A 15,190-nucleotide genomic window follows, 5' to 3' on the forward strand; every position below is an offset into this window, starting at 1 on the left:
GTGTTTTTCTGTAATGGAGCCAATATGAAGAGCAGGTTGAAAGTCTTTGGCCCCTTCCTGCCTGATGCACTGAGCCCGATGACAGCCTGGTTAGAGGTTCTACAGCTCGATGGTGAAGTGTACAGCAACTCCCACTGCCAGGACCAGCAGACCTCCGAGAACGACCAGCCCACGTCTAACGATCAGTTGGCCCGGAGTGAGGATGCCCTCTGACGGGCAAGAGCTGCCGCTCGTCAGCAGAGCGCTGCCTTCCACGTGACCAGTCGCTTCATGGCTCTGGGACAAGTTCAAGGTGTCACCTTCCATAAAGAACAAATAGTTCCATTAGTCCTGCGCTGGACCCACCACATACACACCGGAGTCCCCACCCAAAACATCACCCATCCTTTTTCTTCAGAGATGCTGCCTGGCCCACTGAGTTACTCCAGCACTTTGTGTCATTTGTCCACATAAATACCATCTCTGGAGAACACGAGTAGGAGACGTTTCGGGTCGGGACCCTTCTTTCATTCTAAAGAAAGAGTCCCAACCTGAAACATCACCTATCCGTGTTTTCCAGGGAAGCTGCCTGACCCACTGAGTTACTCCAGCACTTTGTGTCTTTGTTTGTAAACCAGCCTCTGCAGTTCCATGTTATTCCACACAAATACCATGGCCACCAGAGCAGTGCAGAGAACATTGAATGGTTCCTAATATCCCCGTTGCTGAACATGATGCCACATTGAACTAACATCCTCTGCCTGCAAGTGATCCATATCCCTCCACTCCCTGCACATCCATTTGCCCATCTAAAAAACTCTTAAGGGCCCGTCCCACTTGGCCGTCATTTGTGCGCCATTTACGTGACCTCCAAAAATGTGGTCGTCATGTTGTGACGCACATGTAGCGTGTGGGTAGCGCGGGACGGGAGCATGGAGAGGCGTGGAGGAGTGTGGAGATGCGCGTGATTTTGTGCTGCACGAAATCCTCGCTCGCCACCTGCGTGACGTATATCGTGTACGCACGCTGATGCATTGGGTACGCACGCTGACGGCCTGGTGTCTCACGTGTATCGCGTGGTGACACATGGTTACGTCACCGTGCGTAACCATGCGTCGCCGCGCACCAGACGGCACGATGACACGTGGTTTGCGCGCGACGTCGCACGTAACAACGCGTCGACCTATTTTACACACGACACATAAATGAGGCGCAAATGACGGCCAAGTGGGACAGGCCCTTTAAACACCACTATCTGCCTCCACCACCATCCCTGACAGCACGTTCCAGATACCCACCACCTTGTCTAAACAACTTCACCACATATCTCCTTTACACTTTGCCCCTCTCACCTCAAAGCTGTGCCCTCTAGTCTTTGACATGTCTACTCTGGCTGAGTACCCTGCAGTGGGTGCCTCTCCTTTGTTGGCCAGGCACCAGTCAGGGGTGTGCGGGAGTCCGACTCCATCATGGATAAAGCTTCCTGCTTCATGTATATCATCCACTAGCATTAACATTCACAACCGAACCCAGACTACTCCCACAGCACTTCCCAGTCCACCAGCTCTCTCTAGGGCAGCACAGTGCTGCCTGCCTGCATTTGCCCCATATCACTCTACACCTGTCCTATCCATGTACCTATCTAAACGTTGCGATACTACCTCTGCTGGCGACTTGTTCCACACATACACCGCCCTTTGTGTAAAAATGTTAACCCCCCCCAGGTTCCCATTAAATCTTTCCCCCCTCACCTTAAACCTTATGTCCTCTGGTTCTCGATTGCCCTACTCTGGCCAAAAGACTCTGTGCATTTACTCAGTATCTATTCCTCTCATGATTTTGTGCACCTCTATAAGATCACCCCTCATCCTCCTGTGCTCCATGGAATAGAGTCCTACCCTGCTCAACCCCCCCCCATAGCTCAGGCCCTCGAGTCCTGGCAACATTCTCATCAATCTTCTCTGCTGGACAACATGGCGACCAAAACTGAACACAATTTTCTAAAATTGGCCAATGTCTTATATAAGTGTAATATGAACTCCCAACCTCTCTACTCGATATGGGTACAAAGCCCTAGAGTAACAGTGCGTCAGGCAGCATCTCTGGAGAAAAGGACGGGTGATGTTTCAGGTCGAGACTGTTCTTCAGGCTGCCAATACTCTGACTGGTGAAGGCAATGTGCATAGAACTGGTGCGCTACAACTCTGAGAACTATATTCTGCACTCTGTATCTTCCCCTTTGCACTGTCTATTGTTCTTGAGTTTGACGATTGTATTAATGTACGGTATTTCTAATCTGACTGCAGAGAGTGCAAAACGCAGCTGTTCACTGTACCTCAGTCCACGTGACAGTGATAAACCTACACTGTTGCTGACAATAGATTATTTGGGTGAAGAATGTCAGGGGTTATGGGGAGGAGGCTGGAGAATGGCGTGTGTGGACGTGGGGCTGACGGACGAGAAGTCGAAGCAAAGAAGTGGAAGTCAAATAACCGAATGGAAACAAATCAAAAACGCCAACTAACCGAAAGGGCGGGACGCCTAAAAGTAAACTCACCGAATGGCTCACCGAATGGCCGCTCTGCCGAAACACCACCTACCCGAAAGGCAGCGTCGCCTACAAGCCAACGGACAGAATGCCGCTCAACAGAAAAGTCAAATAACAGACATGACGTTCCACTTCTTTGCTTCAGCTTCTCGTTCGTCGGCGCCACGTCCAGGTACCGGAGAATGGGGTTGAGGGGGGGGGGGGGGGGAAATAGATCAGCCACGATTGAATGGTGGAGTAGATGATGGGCCGAATGGTTAAATTCTGCTCCTGGAACTTATAAACGCAATAAAAGTTGGGATTTATTTCATTCCGTTTACGTTCTCTAGTTCCCGATGTGGGATTGGAACCTGTGCTTTTAGCCCAAGATAAGTGAGTGGTGTATCAGCAATGTTACCGTATGCAGGCGGGTGCTCCTCTGTTGCCGCGGTAGATTCCAAACTTGTCCTCAGTCCCGTCCGTTCCCCAGCCTGGAAGAGGAGGAAGTGGGGCTGAGGGTCAGAGTGTCCGTGAGTTCAACTTAACAGCCCAGAGACAGCAGCCCCCCTACACCTCGTACACAGGGGTGAGGCAGCCGGGACCAGCCATCATCCCAAAATATATGTACTGTAGCAGGCGAAGGCACGGCAGACACACGCCTGTACCTCAACGTTACACACCCTCACAGAGTGCCCCTGCTACAGGCAGCAAGCGTGAGCTCCAGTGCCCGCCCCTGACCTCCCACCCCCTGCTCCTGCCCCTACACCTCCAGCCCTGACCTCCCCTCCCCTGATCCTGTTCCGTAAATACCCCTGTCCCTGCCCTTAGCCTGGTCAGTGTCCCATATATACCCCTGGCTCTGCTCCGACACACTGTTGCTGACCCCCACACCCTGCTCCTCTCCCTTATAGAACCCCAGCCCTGACCCCCACACCCTGATCCTGTCCCACAAATCCCCCAGCTCTGCCCTCATACCCCCCCCCCCCCCCCCCCCCCCCCCCCAAAATCAGTCTGAAGAAGGGTCCCGACCCAAAACGTTGCCTGCCCATTCCCTCCACAGATGCTGCCTGACCCTTGTGGTGCACAGAGCCCCAGTCGTGTCTGGACCTCCCCGACCTCTCCCACAACCTGCTCATCTGTGACCTTCCCTCCCTGTGACTGGAGCTTGTCCCATCACCAAGGTCCTGGAGCTAAGGACGGGTCGAAGTGGAGAAAACCAGCGCTTGCTTGCCTCTTGTGCCGCCGCGCCCCAATCCATCCTGAAGATCAGCGTCAAGAAGAAAGCGGACAACAGGAAGGTACTGATGGCCAATCCCGCCCATAGGCCTGCAAGAGACAGCAAGAGCTCCGTCGGTAAATGTGGTCCTTGGAGAAGGTGGTCAGACCCTGGGTGGGCACTGGCCTGCCCAGTCTCGGTTAGGGGCGATCGGTTCATCTCCATCGCCCATAGGTGTCCAACTGATGGTGCCCATCCATGGGGCATCCATGGGACACCTTCATCGGTCACCAGGTTCCATAGGTGATTAACTTGGAGGTGGGGGAAATAGCTGGAGGGTGGATGATCACACCACTCTAATACTTTAGACTTTCGAGATACAGTGCGGAAACAGGCACTTCAGCCCACGAGTCTGTGCCGACCAGCGATCACCCCATACACTAGCACTATCCTACACGCTAGGGACAATTTATAGACAATAGGTGCAGGAGTAGGCCATTTGGCCCTTCGAGCCAGCACCACCATTCAATGTGATCATGGCTGATCATCCCCAATCAGTACCCCGTTCCTGCCTTCTCCCCATATCCCCCGACTCCGCTATTTTATAAGAGCCCCATCTAGCTCTCTGAAAGCATCCAGATCAGATTTACAATCTTTACTGAAGCCAATTAACCTACAAACCTGTACGCCTTTGGAGTGTGGGAGGAAACCGGAGCACCCAGAGAAAACCCACGTGGTCATGTGGAGAATGTACAAACCCCATTCAGACAGCACCCATAGTCAGGATTGAACCCGTGTCTCTGGCACCGAGGCAGCAACTCTACCACGGCGCCACCATTCCGGTCCAAAGACAAAAATAGCTGGAAATCCTCAGCGGGTCAGTCAGCGTTTGCAGAAAAAGAAAACGAGTTACGGTTTCTGGGCGGAAGGTCACCCTGACACATGCCAGTCACGGATGATGGTGGACCAGCCATTGGTTTCTGCATAATTCTCCTGGCCTGATGAGAACATGGAGGAGGCGGTGTGTGCTGGCCTTGTCCTTCTGGGGAGTGCGGTCCATTGCTTGAGGACACGATGATCGGCTGCAGGCACCTTATTGGGTGCAAATACAGCAGCCACAGCCCATGGTTGGTGTAAAAGTGAATGCTTACAGTGGTGGGCTAATCAAACAGTGCTGGAGGAACTCAGCACGCATGCTCGAGAGCTCACACCACCAGACTCAGGAGCAGCAACTCCCCCCCTTTGTCATCAGTCTCTGAATGCTCCTTGCATAAGTCCGATTCACCTCTACTCCATTGCGGGCAGTGGACACTGTCCTCTGTCTAAGAGCTTGTCAAGTTGTTGTAGGATCTGTACTTACAGAATATGAAACAATACAGTGTTTAAGAAGGAACTGCAGATGCTGGAAAATCGAAGGAACACAAAAATGCTGGAGAAACTCAGCGGGTGCGGCAGCATCCATGGAACGAAGGAAATAGGCAACGTTTCGTCCCGAAACGTTGCCTATTTCCTTCGCTCCATAGATGCTGCTGCACCCGCTGAGTTTCTCCAGCATTTTTGTGTTCCATAAAACAATACAGCGTGGGATCAGGCCATTCGGCCAACAATGCTGTCCTGTTAAACTAACCTCATCGGCCTGCGCATGACCCTTATGCTCCCCCAGGTCTAAGCCGACCATCGATTACCCGTTCATGTCGGAGGGAACCGGAGCACGAGGAGGAAATAGGGTGGCACAAGCACGGTGGCGCAACGGTAGAGCTGCTGCCTCACAGCGCCAGAGACCTGGGTTCGATCCTGTATGGAGTTTGTACATTCTCCCTGTGACCACGTGGGTTTTCTCCGGGTGCTCCGGTTTCCGCCCACACTACAAAGACGAACAGGTTTGTAGGTTAATCAGCATCTATGAATTGTCTCTAGTGTGTAGGATAGTGCTAGCATACGGGTGATTGCTGTTCGGCGAGGACTTGGTGGGCCGAAGGGCCTGTTTCCATGCTGTATCACTAAACTAAACCAAACCAAACCAAACCAAACCAAACGAAAGTGGAGGCCTCTGGTTGATTGTACCAGGGGTCATGAGCCGCTTCACTCCTCACCAAGAATTCCGATCTTTGCGGCAAACATGAGCGCGATTCCCACGGGAATCCCAACAATGTAGAACGCCATGAGATTAGCAATCGCTCCGACTTTCTGCATCCCAATTCCTCGCACAATCCCGCTGGCTGCTCCCTGTTGACAAACGGAATGAGAGCCCTCAGTACGAGGGATGAGATAATGCAATCCTACATTTTAAAAAATGACACAAAGTGTTGAAGTAACTCAGCGGAGTCAGGGAGCATCTCTGGAGAACATGGATAAGTGACATTTCAGATCGGGGAACCTTCTTCAGGCTGATTCAACATGGATAGGTAACGTCTCGGATCTGGACCCCTCTTCAGAATGATCGGTCTGAAGGGACGTCCTGACCCGAAACGTCACCTATCCATGTTCTCCAGAGATGCTGAAGATAGATACAAAGTGCTAGAGTAACTCAGCGCGCCAGGCAGCAGCAGCATCTCTGGAGAAAAAAAGGATGGGTGATGTTTTGAGTCGAGACCCTTCTTCAGACTGGAAGTAGAGGGGAGGGAACTGGAGGTAAGAAACGCTGCCTGAAGCTCCAGAGATGCTGCCTGAGCTGCTGAGTTACTCCAGCACTTTGTGTCCTTTTTGCGCCAAAGGTTTTGGTTCACTGGCTGTGTCCTGCTGGGTTTGTTTGAGATGAGTGCTTGTGTTTGCCGAGATGGGCCAGCATTGATCCCGGGGGTGAGGGTGATCATCTCATCGTGGCCACAGCCCACCGGACCCCCACCATCACTTGATCCTGTAGCAACCCCATCACCGCACGACCCACTGAGTGACTTACCGAGCCTATGGCATCACACAGGTGGAAAGGGGCTATAACGGGTATGGTGCTCGAAACCAGCTCGATAATCTGCCTGTTAAGGACAAAGATTCAACCTCAGATGCTTAGAACAACTACATGCAGCAACAGAATGTCGGGCAAAACTTCAAAACTGGTAGATGTATGTAAACTTACCAGAGGCGTAGACAGTCAAAACCTTTGTCCCCAATGTGAAAATGTCAAGGACTTTAAAGGCACAGCTTTAAGGTGTGAGAGGTAAAGTTTCAAATACAATGTGCAGGGGATGTTAAGGTGGGTGCCTGGAAGGCACTGCCAGGGATGGTGGTGGAGGAATTTAATGGATTATAGATCGGCACGTGGATATCCAAGGAATGGAGGAATATCGACCATAGAACAGTACAGCACACAAACAGGCCCATCAGCCCACAATGTTGGTGCTGGACATGATCTCATCAGCCTGCAGGTATTTACAGGTGTGGTCTTCCTACCTGGAATGGAGGGAGCGGAGAGAAGGTTCACCAGCTTGATTCCTGGAACAACAGGCTTGTCTTATGAAGGGGAAATGGAGGATACTGGGCTTGGACTATCGAGTTTGGACGAATGGGTAATGAGCTGGTTAAAGACACTGCGTGGCCTGACCCCATATCAGCGCTTTTACACCACAATGAGAAACAGGCCCTTCGGTCTACAGAGACCAGACCGACCAGCAATCCCCGCACAATAACGCTAACCTCCTCACTAGGAACAATTTACAATGATACCAAGCCGACTAACCTACAAACATGTACGTCTTTCGAGTGTGGAAGGAAACTGGAGATCCCAGAGGAAAACCAACGCTGGTCACGATGAGAACGTACAAACTCCGTACAGACGGCCCCCTTAGTCAGGATGGAACCTGGGTCTCCGGCGCTGTAAGGCAGCAACTCTATCGCTGAGCCACCGTGCCTTGGTTATTGGGATTGAGCAGATGTTCAGGTTGTTTCCTGGGTCCGTGCCAAAACCTCTTGGCACAGGTCCCCACAGTAATGGCACTTACAGGTTGTGAACCACTTTAGACGGACACAGCCCACCGTCCCCCCCCCCCCCCCCCCCCCCTCGAGTCACTGTACTGACCGGTTGCTGGTGAAGATCTTGGCTATCACGTCCTTCAGCAACAGGAGGGACGTCATAAGGACCAAAGCCACGCACCCTGCGCAAAAGAGGACGCAGAGAATGAGAGGCTATAGACGGAACAACAACGGGTTTGGCAGAGTTTCAGCAGAACGCTGCCTGGATTAGAGGCTATTAGAGGTTAGACAAACTTGGATTGATTTCTCTGGAACGTCGGAGGCTGAGGGGAGACCAGGTAGAATTATGTAAAATTACATACAAGAAGCATAGCTGGGGCAAACGGACAAAATCTTTTTCCACAGGGTGGAAATGTCAAAGACAAAAGGCATAGCTTTAAGGTGAGAGGGACAAAGTATTAAAGAGGAATCAAGAACCAGGGTAGCAAAATAAAGATCCTGGGGACATGGATTTTTAGGTGAGAGGGGCAAGATTTAATAGGAACCCAAGGATCAACCTTTTAACTCAGAGGGTGGTGGGTATATAGAATGAGTGGCTAGTTGGAGGCAGTTGATGCAGGTATAATAATAACATTTAATACTCACTTGGACAGGTACATGGATAGGAAAGGTTTAGAGGAATATGGACCAAATGGGCGCAAATCAGAATAGTTTGGATGGGGCATCATGGTTGGGTTGGAGATTGCAACCTTCACGTGGTCCACCCTGTTTCGATGAATGCAATCAACCTGGCGGGTGCAAACGGAAGATCCAACAGAACAAGTTGTCCCAAAACATTAGGCTGTGCACACCATAGGCAAGAAGAAGAGGAAGGCATCTTGGTCAGCATGGATGAGTCAGGCCAGAGGGCCAGTCTCCATGCTGCAAGACTCAATGAGGGCAGATTTTTTTTTTTCCCCCGTAGAAGGTGGTGAGTGCCTGGAACTCGTGGGTTGCTCCGGGTGCTCTGGTTTCCTCCCACATCCCAAAGACGTGCAGATTTGTAGGTTAAATGGCCTCTGTAAATTGTCCCTAATGTGTAGGGAGTGGATGTGAAAGTGGGATAACATAGAACTATTGTGAATGGGTGATCAATGATCGGCATGGACTCGGAGGACACAAAGGCCTGTTTCTGTGCTGTATCTGTAAACTAAACTAGTGCAGGAGTGTGGTAAACTGAGGCACAGTATTGGCATGGATATGGAAAGGCACATACAGGGAGTAGAGACAGTGAGAGAATGGTCAGGGGCATGGAATCTGGGTCAGGGGTGGTTAGTCACACCTGCACACAGATAAACATACACACACATAGGATGCACACACACACGCACATGCACACACACACGCACACATAATCATGTGACGTACACACACACACACACTCATGTGACGTACACACACACACGCACATACACACTTATTTACTCATGTGACATACACACACACACACACATGATGGACACACGCGCACACACACACTTACTCATGTGACGTACACACACACATATGATGGACACACACACACGCACCCCACCACTGTGTTCGAATCTCACACAACATCTCCACTCACCTGTACAAGCTAAAGCAGTCATTGCGGAGGTCTTTGCTTGCTGTGGACGCCCAGCCCCCAGGGCCATCCCCACACGGATCCCCGCTGCCATTCCAATGCCCACATGAATCTGAAAAGTGGGCAAACACTGATCTTAAACAAGAAACAGCAGGGCTCGGCATTGTCCCGTAGTCAGGTCCAAGGATCATGGATCACACGGTGAACTGGATGGTATGTGCGTGCATGTGAGACCATGCCTGTGGATATACAAGTGTGACTCTGTTTCTGTGTATGTGCGGGCGTGTATGCGTATAAGTGTGCGCATTCTTCGGGGTGTTTGATTTCTCTGTGAGGCTATGTACATCCTGTGCTAATGTGTGTGCGTGTGTGTGTGTGTGTGTGTGTGTGCGCGTGTGTATGTGCGCGTGTGTATGTGTGCGCACGTTTGTATGTGTGCGTGCATGTGTGTGTGTGGTTATGTGCATCCTGTGTGTATGCGTGTGCGTGCATGAGTGGGTATGAGTGTGAGTGTGTGCGTGTGTGTATGCGTGTGCGTATGTGTGTGTGTGCACACGTTTGTACGTGTGCATGCGTGCCTATGCATGAGTGTGAGTGTGTGCGTGTGTGAGTGAGCGAGTGCTAGTATGAGTGTGTGTAGTGAGTGTGTGTGTGTGTGTGTGTGTGTGTAGTGTGTGTGTGTGTGTGTAGTGTGTGTGTGTGTGTGTAGTGTGTGTAGTGTGTGTGTGTGTGTGTAGTGTGTGTGGGTGCGTGTGTGTGTGGGTGTGTGTGTGTGTGGGTGCGTGTGTGTGTGGGTGCGTGTGTGTGTGGGTGCGTGTGTGTGTGTGTGTGGTTGTAACAGTGGATATAACATTGGTTGTGGTCACAGTTTGTTGTTGGCCATAAGGTCAAGGAGAACTCATGGGAAATGTTTACTGCCAGTGGGTGCAGAGAGCAATTTACCAAATCACCCCTCAACTCCTCCACCCTGGGTCAGCCGGGGGCTTCCCTTCAACAGCAACTTGACTTCAACACAGTGGAACATTCACAGACACGTTGCCAAATGCTGGTGAGCCACGTGCACAGATACTGAACCAGGGATGTGGATGAGATGTTGGCGTGATGTATTTAGTTTTAGTTTCGTTTAGAGATACAGTGTGGAAACAGGCCCTTTGGCCCACTGAGTCCTCGCCTGAGTCAATATTCATCTGTACACGAGTTCTATCCTACAACTTGGGACAGTTTACCAAAGCCAATTAACCTACAAACCTGTTGTCTTTAGAATGTAGGAGGAAACCGAAGCACCTGGAGAAAACACATGCGGTCACAGATCGTCCAATTTCCACACAGACAGCACCCGTAGTCAGGATCGAAGCAGGTTCTCTCCCGCTGTGAGGCAGCAACTCTACCACTGTGCTAGTGTGCCGCCATAAACGTGGCATGAAGGTGTGGGTAGATGTGGGGCAGATGTGGGTAGGTGTGGGGCAGATGTGGGGCAGATGTGGGACAGATGTGCAGCGGATGTGGGTAGGCGTGGGGCAGATGTGGGTAGATGTGGGGCAGATGTGGGGCAGATGTGGGGCAGATGTGGGGCAGTTGTGGGGCAGATGTGGGGCAGATGTGGGGCAGATGTGGGGCAGATGTGGGTAGGTGTGGGGCAGATGTGGGGCAGATGTGGGTAGATGTGGGACAGATGTGGGTAGATGTGGGGCAGATGTGGGGCAGATGTGGGGCAGATGTGGGTAGATGTGGGGCAGATGTGGGTAGATGTGGGTAGATGTGGGGCAGACGTGGGGCAGATGTGGGGCAGACGTGGGACAGATGTGGGACAGATGTGGGACAGATGTGGGTAGGTGTGGGGCAGATGTCGGGGAGATGTGGAGGGTGTGGGGTGGAGCACTGAGTGCTGTAGGTGGGATGTTTTGAGTGGGAAATAATTTGGGAGAGGCAAGTGTTGCCAGGGTGTGGGGGAGGGGCCAGGGCTGGAGTGCCGCACGTTCTATCGGGCGTCTGAAACTCACCATGAACAAAATCGTTAGGAACTGGAAGATGACGACTTGGGCCCCAAGCTGAACTTGGTCGATCAGCCCTGGGAGAGAAAGACACTCGTTGTTAGAACACCCGGGAGCCATCAGTCCTGGAATTGTGCAGCGGACATGGGGAAGCAGGTGTGGGAGTCAGGAGCGCCTACCTGCCAGGAACGATCCGATTTCATACGCCCAGAACTCGATGCAGAACATGACCATGCTGGGGATGGCCAGTTGCAGGAAGCTGCCCCAGTCCTGCAGGCAGTCTCGCGTCCACCCTGCGGGCACCCGCACGCGTGGATTAGATCATGACACATGCACACACGTGCACATGTATACACTCACGGACACACATGCACACGCACACACCCATGCACACGCACATGCACGCACGCACACACCTCCCCAAACCTACGTACACACACGCATGCATATGCAAACGTGCACACGCACTCATGCACACGCACTTGCTCACTGACTTGCTAACATCCACACGCTCACATGCACTCCCACACACAAGCACACATAGACATGTGCACACACACACACACATATACACACACATATAGTCCCACATACACACAGACACATATGCACCGACACACAAGCACGCACGCACTCGCAAATGCACATGCGCGTGCACACACGTACTCACACACTGGCATATGCACATACGCGGCACTCCCTCCTTCCATCCCTCCCTCCCCGCCCTGTCACCTCCAGTCATGGGTGTTCCAAAGTCTCCCTGCTGCATCTCCCACTCACTCAGCATCTACAGCGCCCCAAACCTCAGCTGCCCCGTCTACTAAGTCACGCCAGCTCCCATTCACCCTTTGTCCTTGCACATAAACCAAATCCCTCCATATCCACGTGCCTCTCTCAAAGCATCTTAAACGCCACTATCATATCAGCATTCACCATAATGCCTGGTAGTGCGTTCCAGACACCCACCACCCTCTGGATAAAAAAACCCCTCCCAGTACAAATCCTTTAAACTTTGTCTCCTCTCATCTAACAGTTGTGCACTCTAGTCTTTGACATTTCCATTCCAGGACAGGCCCTTCAGCCCACTGAGTCCATGCCAACCATCAAGTGTATATGGCAGTTCATGTTCAGTGTCTCACTGTCCTTTGCCTCTCATAATAGATATGTTATGGGAAACATAGAGAGAAAAATGTCTCCCATAATTTTACATACTATCAGGTCTTCCCTCAACCTCTAGCTTGTCTCCTTCTTGCATTAACCCATTGACTGATGCCTCTGCTGCCTCCCTCCTGGCCAGTGTTGGGGACGGACTCAGTTACCTCCCCACGTGTGAACGTACAACCTCCTCCATCTGATGTAGACCAGCAGCACAATGGTCTGACAGTACTGGGAAATGAGGTTAGCACAAGCAGAGCCCCTGGAATGTGGGAGAGAGAAAGAAAGAGAGAGAGAGAGAGTCATCCAGCACAGAAACAGGCCCTTCGGCCCACCGTGTCCGTGCCAACCATCTAGAGCTGGCAACCCCTGCATTGTGGCTGTTCAGGTAGCAGAAATTTGCCCTGAAATGAAGGTATAAATCATTACCCCAAATTTTGAGATGCAAAATGAAATTCACTCTCATTGAAATTATGTGGGTAAAAAAAAAGTTATTAATTTCAATTTGTGTTACTTGTCGAAAGCAACGCAACATGCTTAGTTTAGTTTAGAGATACAGCTCAGAAACAGGCATTTCGACCTACTGAGTCACACAGTCCAGCGATCTGCTACATCAACACTACCCTACACACTAGGGACAATTTACAATTTTACATCAAGCCAATTAACCCACAAACCTGTACGTCTTTGGAGTGTGGGAGGAAACCAGAGATCCTGGAGAAAACCCACGTGGTCACAAGGAGAACGTACAAACTCTGTACAGACAGCACCCGTAGCAGGGATCGAACCCGGGTCTCTGGCGATGTAAGGCAGCAACTCTACCGCTGCGCCACCGTGCCTCCCGTATTAAAGAGTTTTTTTAACACTTTGACATGGCTGCTGACAAGGTGACATGTTTTTATGTGACAAAAAAAAAATTACAATACGAGCTGTTTAAGAAGGAACTGCAGATGCTGGAAAATCGAAGGTAGACAAAAGTGCTGGAGATTCTCAGCGGGTGAGAACTGTTTTCTAGGAGGGCAAACCCACGGACCCCATCACACAGGGATCGCCTGCACCAGTACATCGATCCCATTTTGTTTTCCGCACATTAGCATCAACACTTCCCGAACCCAACCACTCACCCACCAACTAGAGGCAATTTACAGAGGCCAATTCTCTGCTGGTCCAGGTGGGAGAAAACTGGAGCACCCAGAGGATTGTCGTTGGGCCTGGCTCTGACAGTGGAGGATTTAAAGTGTTTAGCAGCAGGGAGGTCATGTAGGTCCAGGCGGACTGAGCGGAGGTGTTCATAGTGAAGTGATCGCTGATCGTAAACCAGCATCTACATTTGCTTCCTGCACATCACCAGGAAGGGGGTGGGGTCAATGAAGGGGGGGGGGCAATACTCACACCACGCCCAGTTTCAGCACAATCAGGAAGCTGTAGTTCATGACCACACTGAGGACGTTGGCCACTATTCCAGTGAACACCTGCGGCATGATTATTCCCTGGAGAACGAGCAGACAATACACACACGGGCATCAGTGTACGGCAGGGTCCGGCCAGCACGCCCACCACCACTGCTGGGACCCCCGAGGCTGGCAGTTCAGACCCCCACCAGTATCCACCCACAGTCATAAACCCACTCATAAGTGATGGGAGCAGCATTAGGCCATTTGGCCCATCAAGTCTACTCCGCCATTTGATTGTGGCTGATCTGACTTTCCCCATTTAACCCCATTCTCCTGCCTTCACCCCATAACCCTTGACACCTGCACTAATCAAGAATCTATCCATCTCTGCCTTAAAAATATCCACTGACCTGGCCTCCACAGCCGCCTGTGGCAATGAACTCTACAGATCCACCACCCTCTGACTAAAGAAATTCCTCTTCATCTCCTTCCTGAAGGAACGTCCTTTAGTTCTGAGGCTGTGCCCTCTGGTCCTAGACTCTCCCACTAGTGGAAACATTCTCTCCACATCCACTCTCTCCAGGTCAACTGTGCCCGGCAGACGTGCCATTCACACACCTAAAGCAGATGCCCTGTTCTAAGGCTGGCCATGGGAAGAGTCCCCCAGGCAGAGATTTAACCTGCAAACCCGCACGTCTTTGGGATGTGGGAGGAAACCGGAGCTCCCGGAGGAAACCATGGCAGGGTGGCACAGCTGGTCGAGTTGCTGTCTTATAGCGCCAGAGACCTTAGTTTGATCTTGACTACAGGAGCTGTCTGTATGGCGTTTGTACGTTCTCCCCGTGACCTGCATGGGTTTCCTCCCACGCTCCCAAAGGTGTAGAGGTTTGTAGGCTAATTGTCTTGGTGAAATTGTAAATTGACCCTAGTGTGTGCAGGGTAGTGTTAGTTTGCAGGGATTGCTTGTCAACGCAAACTCGATTGACCAAAGAGCCTGGACCTCGAAACTAAAACTAACTAAACTAAACTTAAAAACCACCCGGAAAAAACCCCACAGGGTCACAGGGAGAACGTGCAAACTCCACACAGACAGCGCCTGAGGTCAGGATCAAACCCGCTTTGCAACAGCGGCTCTACCAGCTGCACCACTGTGCCACACTCGGCCTCATCAGCCACACCGAGAACCCGCCAAACAGCAGTGGAAGTGATCCATCCTCGATCCCACAGGATACCGGCACAGAGGGAGGAAAGAGCTGAGCTCAGCAGTTCATGAATGTGATGGTTCATCAACATTACACCTTCATCTTTAAACACACAGTTCAGCAGCACTGGCACGGGCCCTACCTGGTTCTGGAGGTAGCGGACCTGGATCTGATACAGAAATACTGCCTGTGGGGAAGCACAAACGGTTCAGTT

At 51.5% G+C, this 15,190-nt stretch overlaps 1 protein-coding gene across 1 annotated transcript; it reads right to left on the minus strand.

The window, feature by feature from the left end:
- Positions 1-99: 99 nt before the first annotated feature.
- On the minus strand, positions 100-9,578 carry LOC129710449 (multidrug and toxin extrusion protein 2-like). The gene is made up of 8 exons (XM_055657403.1): positions 9,238-9,578; positions 7,735-7,810; positions 6,622-6,694; positions 5,816-5,948; positions 3,650-3,832; positions 2,925-2,997; positions 1,089-1,162; positions 100-299 (listed from the first exon to the last, which is right to left on the minus strand). Exons 1-8 carry the CDS (start codon positions 9,326-9,328, stop codon positions 100-102), a joined length of 903 nt encoding a protein of 300 aa, XP_055513378.1. The 5' UTR covers positions 9,329-9,578.
- Positions 9,579-15,190: the final 5,612 nt, after the last annotated feature.

The sequence above is a fragment of the Leucoraja erinacea genome, chromosome 28, assembly GCF_028641065.1.
Source record: "Leucoraja erinacea ecotype New England chromosome 28, Leri_hhj_1, whole genome shotgun sequence".
Lineage (NCBI taxonomy): Eukaryota > Metazoa > Chordata > Chondrichthyes > Rajiformes > Rajidae > Leucoraja > Leucoraja erinaceus.

What these genes read in the sequence shown, in the direction of transcription:
- LOC129710449 (XM_055657403.1), bottom strand. Translation starts at nt 9,328, where the DNA reads ATGGCAGCGGGGATCCGTGTGGGGATGGCCCTGGGGGCTGGGCGTCCA. An exon ending in CGCAAAGATCGGAATTCTTG is followed by an intron (nt 3,833 to 5,815) that starts GTGAGGAGTGAA and finishes TGTCTCTTGCAG; the next exon opens with GCCTATGGGCGGGATTGGCC. An exon ending in TCCAGTCACAGGGAGGGAAG is followed by an intron (nt 2,998 to 3,649) that starts GTCACAGATGAG and finishes CTCCTCTTCCAG; the next exon opens with GCTGGGGAACGGACGGGACT.